Source organism: Cetorhinus maximus, chromosome 11 (genome assembly GCF_964194155.1).
Source record: "Cetorhinus maximus chromosome 11, sCetMax3.hap1.1, whole genome shotgun sequence".
NCBI classification, from domain to species: Eukaryota; Metazoa; Chordata; class Chondrichthyes; order Lamniformes; family Cetorhinidae; genus Cetorhinus; species Cetorhinus maximus.
The window spans coordinates 31,194,055-31,210,889 of record NC_135889.1 but is presented as its reverse complement, the minus strand read 5'-3'; the positions used below and the strand labels follow the sequence as shown (position 1 = coordinate 31,210,889).

Below are 16,835 nucleotides of genomic sequence, written 5' to 3'. Positions count from 1 at the left end.
GCCCTTTTTGAATAAGGGTGTTATATTACTCTTTTTCCAATCCACTGTAACCTTTCCAGAATCCAGAGAATTTTGGAATATAACCAATGCATCCACTATCTCTGCTGCCACTTCGTTTAAGACCCTGGGATGTAGGCCATCGGGTTCTGTGGACTTGTCACCCTTTAATCCCAATGGTTTCCTCAGTGTTTTTTCTCTAGTGATGGTGATTGCTCTAAGTTCCTCCTTCTCTATACCTTCTGCACTACCTGTTACTATTGGGGTGGTACTAGTGTCCTGCACCGTGAAAACTGAGGCAAAATATTGATTAAGCATTTCTGCGCTCCCCACTATTAACTCCCCAGTCTCGTCCTCCAAGGGACCAACATTCACTTTAGCTACTCTCTTTCCTTTTATATACTTGTAGAAGCTGTTGCCACCAGTTTTTACATTTTGCGGTAGTTTTCTTTCATAATTTACCCTTTGCTCTTTTTATTATTTTTTTTAGTAACCCTTTGTTGATCTTTAAAAGTTCCCCAATCTTCCAGCCTGCCACTGACCTTTGCAATTTGGTATGCCTTAGCTTTTGCCTTTATGTTATCTTTTAACTTCCTTGCTTAGCCATGGATGCTTTTTTCCCCCTCTTGCCATTTTTCTTCCTCTTTGGAATATATTTTACTTGGGAGGAATTGAATATCTCCTTAAATATCTGCCACTGTCCATCAACTGTCCTACCTTGTAGTCTTCCTGCCCTGTCCACTAGGACCAAATCTGCCCTCATGCCTATATAGAGTTACCTTTGTTTAACTCCAGAACACTAGTGTGGGACTCAAGTTTCTCACTCTCAAACTGAACTTGAAATTCTAGCATGCTATGATCACTCTTCTCTAGAGGATCCTTTACTATGAGATCATTAATTAATCCCATCTAATTACACAAAACCAAATCCAGAATAGCCTGCTCCCTGGTTGGTTCCATGACATATTGATCCAAGAAACAATCTCTAATCCACTCAATGCACTCTCCCTCGAGGCTACCCTTGCCAATTTGATTAGTCCAATCTATATGCATATTAAAATCACTCATGATTATTGCCGTGCCCTTCTTACATGCTCCCAGTATTTCCTGGTTTATACTGTATCTTACTGCTGAACTACTGTTTGGGGACCTATAGATTACTCTCACCAGGGACTTCTTTCCCTTGCTATTTCTTATTTCTACCCAGACTGACTCTACGTCTTGCTCTCCAGTGCCTATATCATTCCTCACTATAGCACTGATCTCTTCCTTTACTAACAAAGCTACACCACCTCCTTTTCCTTCCTGCCTATCCTTCCGAAACACTGAGTACCCTTGGATATTCAACACCCAAACCTGTTCTCCCTGTAACCACGTCTCAGTAATCGCCACAGAATCATACCTATTTATCTCTATATGCGCTGTTAACTCATTAGTTTTATTCCAAATGCTACGCGCATTCAGATACAAAACCTTTAAGTTGCCCTATTGTCAATTTTCCCTACTGTTATATGATTCTTTGGCGTGATATGATGTTCACACACTCTGTCCCTTCCTTTCACATTTTGGTAACAATCGACCTCGTCACTAACCTGCACTCTTACCCTCTCCTTAGACTTTGATTTTTTATATTTCCGTGCAACTGAACCCTCCCTCCCACTATTTAGTTTAAAACCCAATCTCCAACTCTAGTTATGCATTTCGCCAGGACACTGGTCCCAGCATCATTCAAGTGGAGCCTGTCCGAATGGAATAGCTCCCTCTTTTCCCAGTACTGATGCCAATGTCCCATGAATTCGAACCCATTTCTCCCACACCAATCTTTGAGCCTCATTTACCTCTTTGATCTTATTGACCCTGTGCCAATTAGCTCGTGGCTCAGGTAATAATCCGGAGATTATTACCTTTTTGGTTCTGCTTTTTAATTTAGCCCCTAGTTGCTCGTATTCCCTCAGCTGAATCTCTTTCCTCATTCTACCTATATCATTGGTACCTACATGGACCACGACAACTGGATCTTTCCTCTCCCACTCCAAGTTCCTTTGCAGCCCAGATGAGATATGAGATATCCTTAACCCTGGCACCAGATCGGCAACACATCCTTCAGGACTCTCGATCCTGGCTACAGAGAACAGTATCTATTCCCCTAACTATACTATCCCCGATTACAACAACATTTCTTTTTTCTCCCCCCACTTGAATGGCTCCCTGTACCACGGTGCTATGGTCAGTTTACTCATCCCCTCTACAGTCCCCGCTCTCATCCACACAGGGAGCAAGAATCTCAAACCTGTTGGATAAAGGCAAGGGCTGAGGCTCCTGCAGTGCTACTTCCTGGACCCCGCTACCTGCCTCACTCATAGTCACACCCTCCTGTCCCTGACCACTGGCCGAGTTTAAGGTAGTTAATCTAAGGGGTGTGACTGTCTCCTGAAACACAGCGTCCAGGTAACTCTCTCCCTCCCTGATATGTCACAGTGTCCAAAGCTCAGACTCCAGCTCATCAACTCTGAGCCGGAGTTCTTCGAGCAACCAACATTTGCTACAGATGTGGCCACTAGGAACCACAATGGGGTCCACCAGCTCCCACATCATGCAGCTAAAACAGATCGCCTGGCTCTGCATCTCTATTTTATTTAATTAATTTTTCAATTTGTTTTTAAATTCCCTAATGGTCTTTAGATTATCAATCTGTAAAATATTTCCCCTATTTACCTTTAACCTGAAAACAACTGAGAATAGAGATTCAAAATATAAGACCATAAGACATCGGAGCAGAAATTAGGCCATTCGGCCCATCGAGTCTGCTCCGCCATTCAATCATGACTGATAAGTTTCTCAACCCCATTCTCCCGCATTCTCCCCGTAATCTTTGATCCCCTTAGACTCACCACTCTCTGGCTAAAGAAGTTTCTCCTCATCTCTGTTCTAAAAGGTCTTCCCTTTACTCTGAGGCTGTGCCCTCGGGTCCTAGTCTCTCCTACTAATGGAAACATCTTCCCCACGTCCACTCTATCCAGGCCTTTCAGTATTCTGTAAGTTTCAATCAGATCCCCCCTCATCCTTCTAAACTCCATCGAGTATAGACCCAGAGTCCTCAAACGTTCCTCATATGTTAAGCCTTTCATTCCTGGGATCATTCTCGTGAATCCCCTCTGGACCCTCTCCAGGGCCAGCACATCCTTCCTGAGATACGGGGTCCAAAATTGCTCACAATATTCTAAATGTGGTCTGACCAGAGCCTTATAAAGCCTCAGCAGCACATCCCTGCTTTTATATTCAAGTCCTCTCGAAATAAATGCCAACATTGCATTTGCCTTCCTAACTACTGACTCAACCTGCAATTTAACCTTAAGAGAATCCTGGACTAGGACTCCCAAGTCCCTTTGCACTCCAGATTTCTGAATTCTCTCCCCACTTAGAAAATAGTCCATGCCTCTATTCTTCCTACCAAAGTGCATGACCTCACACTTCCCCACGTTGTATTCCATCTGCCACTTCTTTGCCCATTCTCCTAACCTGTCCAAATCCTTCTGCAGCCTCCCCGCCTCCTCAATACTACCTGTCCCTCCACCTATCTTTGTATCATTTGCAAACTTAGCCAGGATGCCCTCAGTTCCTTCATCTAGATCATTAATGTATAAAGTGAAATGTTGTGGTCCCAACACTGACCCCTGCGGAACTCCACTAGTCACTGGCCGCCATCCTGAGAAGGACCCCCTTATCCCCACTCTCTGCCTCCTGCCAGACAGCCGATAGCCAATATACTTTTTTAAATCAACGGGAACTCAGGCTGTCTGCTGAGTTGAAGCTGAAGTGTTATGTGCTGAGATGTTTCGTTTCCACCAAATGTAATAGTCTTCCTTTGTGCTGGGAAAGACTCTAACCTCTGAGAGTTTGCCCTGGTCCACATTTGCTTCGTTTTGATGAAGTCTTTGTGGTGCTATATTCAGTTGACCGTGGCCCAGATGCCATGGATAGTCACTCTTGTCTCTGAAATTCAGCCCTTTTGTCCATGATAAAATTGAGCATCAGTGAGTGGGTTTTTGGTGAGTCAATGTTGATGGATAGCACAATTGACACTCCTTCCAGCACTTTGCAGCCGATTGAGTGGGTTGATAGGGTTGGCTGCTTTGGATAGGAAATGCCTGGGCCCCCACATTGCTGCGTAGATGTCAATGCTGTAACCATACTGTAACAGCTTGGCTGGAGGCATGACTAGTTCTGGAGCACAAGTCTTCAGCGCTACAGCTAGGATGTTGCCAGAAATGATAGTCTTTGCTGTGTTCAATGCTTTCAGCCATTTCTTGACTGCACATGGAATGAATTGAATTGGCTGAAGACTGACATCTATGATGATAGGAACCTCAGGAGATTGTAATGGGAGAGTAAGTGATACACTGGACTGATGTGGTGGAATACAGTTTTGCTGCTGCGATTGGCCCACAGTGATTCATGGATGCCCAGTTTTAAGCTGTTGGACCTCTTAACTATTTGTTAGCCTCAGTGTGAAGTCTGGTCCCTATCCAAAGTGGTTATTCCCATCAAAACTGTCATGGACAAATGAAACACTGACAGGTAGATTTATGAAGATCGGCTTAAGTATTTTATTTCCTTGTGTTGGTTCTCTTGCCTACTCCCACAAACCCAACCTGGCAACTATGTCCTTCAGGGTTTGGCTAACTTGGTCAATGGAGGCATTACCAAACCACTCATTGTGACGTTGCAGTCCTCCGTTAGAGAGTATGTTCTGTGCCCTTGCTACCCTCAGTGCTTCCTCCAAGTGATGTTCAACATAGATTATAGAATAATGCAGAGCAGGATTAGGTCTGTGCCAGCTCTTTGAAAGAACTGTCCATTACCCCTGCAAAGCTTTCCTCTTCAAATATTTATCCAATTCCTTTTTGAAAATTTTTCAATCTGCTTCCCACCATCCTTTTGGGCAATGCATTCCAGATTGCAATAGCTTGCTAATTTTTCCCTTGTGTAATTTCTGCCTCTTTTGCCTGTTACCTTAAATATGTGCACCCTGGTTATTGATCTTTCTCCACTGGAAGCAGTTTCTCCTGCTTTACTCTTCAAAAACCCTTCATGATTTTGAATATTATCAGATTTCCCCTTAAATCGTATCTCTTCTAGGGAAAACAACCAACCTCAGTTACTCTAGTCTGTCTAGATAACTGAAGTCTGTCATCTCTGATAATTCTAGTAAACCTGGTCTACACCCTTTGTAAAGCATTGACGTACTTCCTAAAATGTGGTTCCCAGAATTGGCCACAATATGACAGTTGGCCCCAACCATTATTTTATAAACATAGGAACAGGAGTAGGCCATTTGGTCCATTGAGCCTGCTTCACCATTCGATTAGATCATGGCTAATCATCTACCTCAGTGTTACTTTCCCACACTATTTCCATATCCCTTGATGTCATTGGTCTCCAGAAACCTATCAATTTCTGTCTTGAACATGCTCAATGATTGAGCTTCCACAGCCCTCTTGGGTAGACAATTCCAAAGATTCACCATCTTCTGACTGAAAATATTCCCCTTTTTTTTTTGTTTCTCTCCCACACATAACTCCATGACTAGGAATTTATTTTCATGACTGAATAGTCCAAGAGCCCAAGATTTCAAGAATCTGAGTGCAGACATTCATACAGTGCTTCCATTCGCACAGTGCTTCATAGCAAGGCCTTGATGCGGTTTCCTGATTTGTCAATGTGCCTTTCTTGGTTTATGAAGCTTGAAGTATCTTACCTGCTTCGTTAAGGTTTAGCATAACTTCCCTGTTCTATCCCTTGATTTATAAAGCAAATGATTCCATATGCTTTTTAAAACTAACTTCTCCTGCCACTTTCTAAACACTCCTGTACATACACCTCCTTGTCTCTCTGCTCCTACACTCTGCTTTAAAATTGTTTAGTTTATATTGCCTTTCCTCAATTTATCTACCAAAATGAATCACTGTACACTGTATTAAATTTCACATGTTAACTTTCAGCTAACCTATGTCTGCCCATGTCACCAGCCTGTTCTCCTGAAGTCTTGTCTGTTACTATCCTCCTAGTTGTTCACAACATTTCAGTTAGTACCAGAGAGGGAGGGTGGCCGCATTTTTCACTTAAAACCATGGGGCCCAACTGTAGTACTGTAGCCAACTATTTTTATGCATGTTAAAATAAATTTCCATATTCAGATTTTTACAGTGGAAATTGTCACATATTTACACCTTTCTGCCAGGACTTCAACTGGTGGGAGGGATTAATTTGAGCATCACCAGTTTACAATTCAGTGTAAATATGGAGCTAGAAAATTCTCATGGAAAAAGATGAAGGAAAGTACACAAATATTAGATATTGAATATTGTTGATTTTTCTGTGGCATGGCAAACAGCAAGCAAGAGAAACTGGTTAACATTTTACCTGTCACTCTCTCTTTGTTACTGCTCAACAATCTGTCTCACAGATCTGTCGTCCCTTTACTACCTTGCACCCCATAACTCCTTTTTTTCTCTTTCTCTCTGCCTTTTTCTTTTATTTCAGTTCGGGTGTTGAGAGTGGTATGGCATGATGGGGAAAGGGGCCATCAGTGGTTACAGATTTGTAATGGATTGGGATTGCAGAAAAAAATGTGGCCTGCAGCAGCTTCTCCCATCCTACCTCCTCTCCAGCCACAATGCTTCTCCCCTAACCTGCCCCAACCCTCTACAATATTGTGTTCCCTTCACTATCCTGCTGTTCCTTTCTCTCCCTGCCACAGTCTCTCTCTCATCACTGTCCCTCCTGCTTCCCACACTCATTCTTTGGAAGATCAAACTAAAAGTTTTCAATACAGGTTTTGACAGCATATGTGACAGACCACGATAGCTTGATTAGAATAACCATAATAAACCTCCAATCTGTGGTTAAAAAAAAATTATTGTGATTGTCCCCCAATTTAACCTAGTCAAATGTTACTAAGCAGACATTTTCCTACAGCTAATTAGGTCATTCTTCTCATACCTATTTTAGTAAACCAATAAGTATGGAACTCTGAAAGCAGCCCCACAAGTGGAAGGAGGCACTACTAATATAATTTAGACAAAAGTCCTATTTAACTAAAGAATCATTTTATCAGTTAAACACTATATGTGTTGAGCTGTCCACTAATTGTGATTGGTTATCCCCGTGTGACTGTCTCCCAACCTTGTGTTCCATTTTCTCCAATTTCAGCAAACTGTGGAGAAGCAAATTATAACAGACTTAAAAGAATTGAATTGCTGCAAGAGATGTGCTATGTGGGAAGATTTACTGTTAGGGTAGATTGGACACAGCACATTTCAAATCAGTTCTGCAATGTTTCCAACTTTTAATTGTTCTGAATTCACCACATTGCCTTCTTGCAAACAGCGGTTAAACAGCTGGTACTAAAGTGAGCAATTCGGACACTGGAAGTAAGTATCTCAATTTCTAAACCACGTTCTGCACTTGGTCCAATGCAAATATTTTTCTCTTTCAGACAACTCATCAATGATGAAGATCTCACTTAAAAATAACAATAAAGCTTTGGCATTAGCTCTTGCTGAAGAGAAGAAAAAATACAGAATGGCTGAACAGGAAAAAGTAATTCTTCAAAAAGAAATATGTACTCAAAATTATGACATAGTTATGCTCCAGCAAAGATTAACTACTCAGGTAATAAGGGCAAATTACTGATTGCCGAATTAAATAAGTTTGTTGACAGGGGCATTCTAATTAAGCAGTTTTTGGGATCCATCTGGATTTCCTTTTTTCATTTAGATAATATTGTGGTTTATTTCTTTTGGCTCATAAATTGGAGTCAGAATGTAGTTTCCTTAAGTCCATCGACTTTTTGTACAAGCATAGAAAGTCATTCCACAATACAAACTCAAGGCAAAAGTGGGTAGACACACCAGAAATTGGGAGGGAGAGACTAGGACTGAAAGTATGGTCAAAGGGTTAGGTTTTAAGGCAGTGAGTGTTTTGTGTAAATGTAATCTGAGTCTAAGCTTTGAGTATGGGTTTAATATGCACTTGAATTCTGTCAAATGATATCTGAATTTGTATTTTTTGAGAAACAGAATGCTAAACTTTCGACCTTGGAAGGTTTCTTGATGAAGATAAAAAGCTGCTTCTCAGATGCTACTGATTACTTGTCAACTGCCATCAATACCTGCGAATGTGATGTAAGGATTTGTCTTTATTCAGTTTTGTTACAAACTGTTGTATGTTTTAATAGAATCCAGAACTGCAACAAACAATGGATACAGCAGCCGAATATTTTTACTGAAATCTAAAATATTACAATAATGAAAGAATGGCCAGTTATTATTTAATGCAGAAGTGAAGTTAAGAAATTGGAGAAAAGAGCGGAGCAGAGGTGAAAAACATTTATTCAGTGAGTTATGATGATCCGGACTACACTAACTCAAAATGTAGTGGAAGCAAATTCAGTAGAAACTTTAGTAAGAGAATAGGATATGTACTTGAAAAGAAGAATTTTTTTATTCTTTCATGGGATGTGAGCATCATGGGTAAGACCAGCATTTGTTGCTCATCTGTAATTGCCTTTGAGAAGTTGATGGTGAGTCACTTTCTTGAACTGCTGCAGTCCACCTGGCATAGGTATACCTCGTGCGAGGGGTCATAAAGACTCTACAAAGGGATTTAGATAAGTTGAGTGGGCAAACAATTGGCAGATGGAGCATAATGTGGAAAAATGTGAACTTGTCTACTTTGTCAGGAAGAATAGAAAAGTATATTATTTAAATTGAGAGATATTGCAGATCTCTCCTCTACAGAGTGAGCTGGGTGTCCTGGCACGTGAATCACAAACAGTTGGTATGTGGGTGCATCAAGTGATTAGGAAGGCAAATGGAATGTTGGTGTTTATTGCAAGGGGAATCGAGTATAAAAATGGGAAAGTGGGGACTTGGTGTGAGACCGCATTTGGAGTACTATGTACAATTTTGGTCTCCTTCTTTAAGAAAGGATATAAATGCATTAGAAGCAGTGCAGAAAGATTCACTTGTCTAATTCCTGGGATGAAGGGGTTTATCTTATGAGGAAGGTTTCAGGAAGTTGGACCGATACCTGTTGGAGTTTAGAAGAATGAGAGGTGATCATATTGGAACATAGCTCCTGAGGGGACTTGACAAGGTGGATGCCAAGAGGATAATGCCCCTTGTGGGGGAGTCTAGAATGTGGGGACACCACTTAAAAATAGGGGTTTCCCATTTAAAACAGATAAAGAATAATTTTTTCTCTCAGAAGTTCATAGTCTGTGGAGTTCTCTTCCCCAGAGAGCAGTGGAGGCTGGGTCATTGAATATTTTCAAGGCTGAATTAGATTTTTGATCAACAAGGGAGTCAAGGGTTATGTGGGACAGACAAGAAAGTGGAGTTGAGACCACGGTCAGATCAGCCATGATCTTATCAAATGGCCTATTCCTACTCCTAGTTCTTGTGTTCTTATGGTGCTGCTTTTGACACACTCTTCTGCAGTCATTAGACCAGGTTGGTCTCCTGTCTTTGGTAAAGGTTGAGTGAGGGATTTGCCAGGCCATGAGATTACAGATTGTGGTTAAATACAGTGCTGCTGCTGATGATGGCATTCAGTGCCTCATGGATGCCCATTAGCAATCCTTGTTAATGCTTGCTGACCAGCCTAAAATTTAAGGTGCTCAGTCACTCTATCCTTAACTATAGTCCCAATAGATGTTAGTAACTGCTTTACAATACTTCGGTTTCCCTCCCTTTTTTAAATGAAGAAGTGATTTTTCAATCTAAAGGAACAGGCATTTGCAATCTTCTCCCTATCTTCCTTTAAAACCCTGGGATATAGTCTATTTAGTCCTGGGAATTTGTCACTCCTTGTACCTTTGCTTTTTTCACTGGTTATTTGTTTATTAGTAATTTTGGTGAGCTTCTGCCCCAATTCAATATTACTTTCCTGGGGATGTCTGACATGTGGCTCTCTTCCTCTACTGCAAACACTGACACAATATAATTATTCAACATAGAATCATAGAATGCTTACACAGTACAGGAGGTTGCCATTCAGCTTGTCGTGTCCATGCCAGCTCTCTACAAGAGCAACTCACCTAGTCCTCCTCCCCCGCCTTTTCCTCGTAGCCCTGCAAATTTTGCCTCTTCAGCTAATTATTCAATTCCCTTTGAAAGCGCTGATTGAATCTGCCTCCACCACATCTCAGGCAGTGCATTCCAGATCCTAATGACTCACTGTGAAAATAAGTTCTTCCCCAAGTTACCATTGCTTCTTTTTCCAATTGCCTAAATCAGTGTCCTCTGGTTCTCGATTCTTCCACATCTACTGTCTAGATTACTCATTATTTTGAGCACCTCCATCACATCTCCTCTCAATTCTCTCTTCTCCATGGAGAATAGTCCCAGCTTCTCCAATCTATCTACGTAACTGAAGTTCTTCATCCTTGGAACCATTCTCATGAATCTTTTCCGTATCCTCTCTAATGCCTCACACCTTTCCTATAGTGTGCTGTCCAGACCTGGATGGAATACTCCAGTTCAGCCTGAACCAGTGTTTTATACAGGTTTATCATAACTTCCTTCATTTTGTACTCATGCCCTTGCTTTTGATAAAGCCCAGGATCCCATATGCTTTATTAAATCTCTCTCAACCTGCCCTGCCACCTTCAATGATTTGTATTTAAACACCCACAAGTCTGTCTGCTCCTGCATCCCCTTTAGAATTGTACCCTTTATTTTACAATGCCTCTCCCCGTTCTTCCTACCAAAATGTATCACTTCACGCTTCTGACTTCAAAGTGTCAGCCACTTCCTTATTTTCACCGACAATATCACAATTACCAGTTTTCAAAAGGGCCCACATTATTCTGAGTACCCACTTCTTCCTAAGATAATTGCAAAAATTGTGTTAATTTTATTATAGCTTGCAAGTTTCTTTCCATATCCTTTTTTAACCATGAACATTCCGTCTAATTTTTTTTTTGTTGTGTGTGGCTTTTTCATTTAAGTGTGTGGACGCTTTAAATTCTTATGCGGTAGCATACTCACGGCAACTTAAAGGGCAAACTTGTGCTCAGCCTGTGCGGAAACGTCCAAGTTGCTGTGTATCCGCGTATCTGAAGCATTGCTCGCCATCTGATATGTTATGCTTTGGTGTTCTTTGTATCCCTCTCATTCACCACAATCATTGCTAATTTTTGCTTTTTCTTTTATTTTCATGTTGTCACCGCTAGTCACCCATGGCTTTTTTTTTTGGCAAGCTAAGCCCTTAGTGGTATAAACTGGTTCTGCTCCCTAGTAGGCAAGACCAGCAAACAAAGGTGCAATCAAGATGAGAAACTGAACTGGACCAGCCATAAAAATACTGTGGCTACTAGAGCAGGTCAGAGGCTGGGAATTCAGCAGACAGTAACTCATCTCCTGACTGCCCAAAGACTCCACCATGTACAAGGCACAAATCAGGAGTGTGATGGAATACTCCCCACTTGCCTGGATGAGTGCAGCTCCCTCAAGAAGCTTGACTGTCCAGGACAAAGCAGCCTGCTTGATTGGCACCCCATACACAGACATTCACTCCCACCACCACCAATGCACAGTTGCAACAGTGTGTACCATCTACAAGATGCACTGCAAGAATTCACCAAGGCTCCTTAGACAGCACCTTCCAAACCCACAACCACTACCATCCAGAAGGACAAGGGCAACGGATAAGTAGAAATACCACCACCTGGAAGTTTCCCTCCAAATCACTCGCCATCCTGACTTGGAAATATATCGCCGTTCCTTCACTGTCGCTGGGTCAAAGTCCTGGAACGCCCTTCATAACAGCATTGTGGGGATACCAACAGCACTGTGGGTGTACCAACACCACACGGACTGCAGCGGTTCAAGAACATAGCTCATCACCACTTTCTCAAGGGTAACTAGGGATGGGCAATAAATGCTGGCTCAGCCAGCGAAACCTGCATCGTGTGAATGAATAAAAAAATTGTTGCATAAAGTTTACCTCTATACCCTGTCAAGGATCTCAGATCCTTCCTAAAGTGTGGTTACTGTGCCGTAAATGACTCACTGACTCACTCCAAGGCTAATATATCCTTCTTTGGGTAAAGAAGTGCTCTCAGTTCTGCTTAGCATAGTTTTGTATTGTTTGACGCAACGCTGTGTTTTTGTACCCAATATCTCTATTTATGAAGCCATTCCCTCTCCATATGCTCTGCCACCTTCAAAGATTATGCACATGCACCCTGTGTCCCTCACATTCTTTAGAACTGTGCCTATATTGTCTAGTATCAGTAGGTTTGGTTATTTGTGCTTGCAGCTCGCCGACCATATTCACCACACTTTGTGCATTTACATACATGCATTGTAAATCTGCCTTTCTATTTTCCCATAGTATTTCTTAGTCTGCTGCTAGCTAATAATACTATTTCCTTCTCTAGTAATGTCCAACACTTTATGCACCTTATTCTTCTTTTCTACCCCAATATGCAGGTGCCCATCCTCCTGCCGATTTAGTTTAAATCCTCCTCAACCACACTTGTGAACCTCCCAATCCTGTTGTGGTGTACCCTGTTCCTTTTGAATAGGTGTCTTCTGTCTTAGAATTGGTCCCAGTGCCACAAGAATCTGAAACCCTCCCTCGTGCAACATACCTCAAGCCACACATTGATCCTCTCTATCTTCCTATTTCTATTCTAGCTAGTGAGCGGCACTGAGGGTAATCTGAAGATTTGACCTTTGAGGTCCTATTTTTTAACTTCCTAACTCCTGAAAATCTGACCAAAGGACCTCAAAGTCTGTCCCCTCTGTTGTTGGCACTGGCATTTACCACAGCTTCTGTTTCACTTCCTTATCCCTGCAGAATATTCTGCAACCTCTCGATGTGTTGTCTCCCTGATGCCAGGGTAAACAACATCATGATGTTGGACTTGTGATGATGGTGACAGAAATGATTATCTGCCCCCTGGCTATGAAATCTCCTGTAATGACTACATTTCTACTCTTTGCTGTTCCTTCATGTGTAGTCCCTTGCCCATTAGCGCCATAGTCTGTACTGCACTCCTTCAAGGAGTCATCACTCCCAGCAGTCTCCAATGCTGAGTACTTGTTTGAAAGTGGCATACACTCCAGAGAATCCTGTACTGCCAGCCTTTTCCTACTCTTGCCAAATGGTCACCCATCGACTATCCTGAACACACAGCCTGTGACATGGCCACTTCCTGAATCATGACCCAGGAAACACACATCCTCCCTGCTGCTCCACAGTGACTCCAGGTGCTCCTCAAACTTGTAAATCTTGAGCTGGAGCTGAATCAGCTGGAAATGCTTTGTAAACACATGGTCCCGCAATTGTCCTGAAGTTTAAAGCAACAAGTCTGATATCTCCATCCATGATCTTAAAAAAAAAGCTTTCCTATCTTTTGCAATCTAGTTAGTACCTTATTAATACCTTTAGACCTGCTCTGTGCTTGTACTCTTAATAATTCACTTGCTGTTATACTTACCCTGATTGAATTTTTTAATTTCCCAGCTTCCAATTTGAATGAATCCCCTAGTTTAGAGAGTTGCACATTTTGATTTTTTTAAACGCGATCAGTTGGCCCTTAGCTGCTTAATCCTCCTGCTGGTCTCACTGTGTCCTTGCTCTTGCTGCTGCCACTCCTATCTTCCTGATGTTCTCTCTCTGATCTCCCTCTTGGTTATGCTGCCTCTACTCTTATATTCTCCTGTTGGTCTCACTGTGCTCTAGCTCTGTGCCACTCTGCCACTGCTCTTTTATCTTCCTTGCTGTGTTCTCCCTCTTGGTGCTGTTGTGCTGCTGCTCTTTTATCCCCACACTGTTCTTGGTGTGCTCTCACTCTTGGTGCTGCAGTGCTGCTCTTTTATCTTCTCTGCTGGTCTACTTATGCTCTCGCTTGTATATTTACCAGAATGATAACTGAATCCAAAGGTTAAAAGACAAAAAAAATTGCACAAGTTATTGTTATATTTCCTGGAATTTAGGCAGTTAATGTGTGATTTGATCATTCTCTATGTTCAGGGAAACTGATAGAATAGACAGGGTGAAACTATTCTGGTTGGGAAATCTAGACTAGGAGACATGTTCTAATAATTAGAGCCACTTTCATTGAGTAAAAATAGAAAACTATTCTACACAAAGGGTAGTCAAAGTTTGGAACTGTCTTCTGCAAGTGGTAGCTGATGCTAGATCAATTTTAATTTTAAATCTGAGGTTGGTAAAGGCAGGTATGTGGAATTTGTAGATTACCCGTGATCTCACTGAATGTTGGAATAGATGGAGTGGTGCAATGACCTTCTTATGTTCTATGTTTCTGTGCTCTTGCCTATGGAAAAGTGAGTGGGCTACACCTAGACTTCTGTCAATCTATTTTGAAGCTATTTGGAGAGTAGCCAGTACAAAAGGTGGTTATTGGGAGACCATAGCCTCCATTTCCAGCAATTCTTTTTTGCTGTGAAGCCTGTGACCGCATAACAGTCCCTTGTTCTGTGCCCAGTAATGGTTTTTTGAGTTTTGACAACTGAACATTTAACGTGTTTGTTTTTACTGTGAATATGTACACACTATAAAACTGCTTACGGTTTAGTGTAATTTAGGATTTAATTGGCTAAAAGTCTGGGCACAAAAATGGCTGATATTGAAAATGGAAAAGATTCATGCTGATGCCAAAAACTGCTGTTATATGGTAAGTATCAAGTTTACAGGCAAAGTAGAGGCAACTTCCCTTTGTATTACACAGAAAATGCACTGAAGTAGGCTCATCTGGTCCATGCTGATGTGTAAGTTCTAGATAATCCTCTTTCCACCCTCTCATGTAATCTTATCAGTATAATCTATTTCCCCCACCCCAATGTTTATCTAGCTTTCCCTTATATGCTTCTGCACTATTTGCCTGAACCATTCCATTCCAAGTGATAGTGTTCCATATTCTGGGTAAAGAAATTTCTCCTCCTTCAGGTACCATGCCCTAAGTGGGTGTTGGCGACCATGGACTTCCTTTGGATTGGTCCATGATTTTGCTTGGCAAAGTACTGCAGTGGTTTGCCATTGCCTTCTGCAGTATGGCTCACCAGAAAACTGCCCGGCTCTTACTGCCTGCCATCAGGCATATTGGAAGGATTACAGGCTGATAATCAACATATTTGGTTATGTTATGAACGCACCTTCTTCTGGCCCAGAGGTAGGGACGCTACCCACAGCACCACAGGATCTTCCCCCTGACTCTTATATTTGCGTCCCTGATCTTGCTTTCCCCACCAGTGGAAATATCTTCTTTACATCTACCTTTATAAAAAAAAAACTTCTTATACTTGTAAAGGCTTCTATCAGGTCAACCTTTGAGACTCTCCTGGATAAAAATGCTCTTGCCTGTTCAGTCTTCCCTGGCAAGTGTAACCTTTCAGTTCTGATTTTTTTTTTCTTGCATCATCTCTAGCTCCTCCATATCCTTGTTATAATATGGAGACCAGAATTGTGCACAGTACTTAAAGGCAGCCTAATCAACATTCTATATAAATTTAACGTAAATTCTATGCTTTTCAATTCTTTCCCTCTGGAAATGGACCCAGTGTTTTTTGCTTTTTTTAATCTGCATCACTACTTTGATTTTTGTATCTGTACTCCTGGTCCATTTGCTCCTCTAATGTATTTTTCAAGGGGTATATGGCCTCCTTATCCTTCCTACCAAAATGCACCATCTCACACTTATTGAAATTCATTTTCCAATTGCATATCATTCTATCAGCTTATTAACGTTGTGTTGTATTTTGCCGTAATCTTCTGCAGTGGTAATTAAGCCCCCAATTTGGTGTATGTGACATGCAAGTACGCAATGAGTGGCGATCACATGAAGTGAAGTTGTGCTTCATGGTGGGGTGTTGAGTCATTCCTGCTCTCCTTTCTCCACATTCCTACCCCCTTTAAGAAAAATGTTGGACTGATTGGTAACTTTTTTATTGATTTTCTAAGATACTTTTTACATAATATTTTGATCAAAGTAATGAAAATTAGACTAACCATTTAGTGCATTTATTTGTATTCTCCCCATTGAGGTATTTACTTCTTTCACTATAGTTTCAAGAACATCAATGGAGTGGTATGTTGTTCCAAAGAAGTAAAAGTGCAAGTGAAGATTCCAGCTCTAACTTGTAAGTAATCAATAAAGTTGTTGATTCAAAGTTTAAAGGAAAAAAAATGAATAATTAATTGACACATTGCATGAACTTTTACTACTACTAAACCCAGGGGCGGAGTTAGTTTATGAGATTCAACTACAGTGGAATTAAATAAAATTTTATTAACTGATGGAAATAGTTCAAGTATACTAATCCAATTCTGTAGAAATTCTGACGAGAAGATTGCTTCTTGTGAAATGAGTTGCAATTTTTTTTTATCCAACTCATTGATTTCTTTATCTCTTGTCCTACACCATCCCTCAGCTTAGAGGGCAGGCACCCAAATGGTCTCCAAGTTTTGGCTGCTGTCTTAATTGGCTCTGGGTGGCAGCCCAGTTTTTCTCTTAGTGAAGCACCTAGCCACAGTCAGCAAATCTCCTGAGGCACTATGGTCAATAGTAGATAACTTTTGTGCTAATCTGAACAAAAATTCAATTGAAGTCATCTTAAAAGTTGTTACATGGACCAATCCCTTTTCAATTATGAAAACTGATCTCCAGTTAGAAAAATCCTTCCTGATAAGTTGTTGGAAAGTTGGAAAAGACCAAGTATTGTGTAAAACTATTAAGTTGATTGGTAAGAACCATGCTCTTTCTTGGGATGTACAGTGAAAAGCAAAGCAAAAGAAAAATAAAA

The 16,835-nt window shown here is 41.2% G+C and overlaps 1 protein-coding gene across 1 annotated transcript in view; it reads left to right on the top strand.

Annotated features, from left to right (window-relative positions):
* The window catches only part of LOC144686471 (uncharacterized), a 50,652-nt gene that overhangs the window by 12,278 nt on the left and 21,539 nt on the right, over positions 1 to 16,835 (top strand). The window contains exons 3-5 of the mRNA XM_078551728.1: positions 7,496 to 7,671; positions 8,079 to 8,183; positions 16,099 to 16,172. Coding sequence (XP_078407854.1) covers positions 7,496 to 7,671; positions 8,079 to 8,183; positions 16,099 to 16,172 — 355 coding nt within the window. The remainder of the gene's footprint in view (positions 1 to 7,495; positions 7,672 to 8,078; positions 8,184 to 16,098; positions 16,173 to 16,835) is intronic.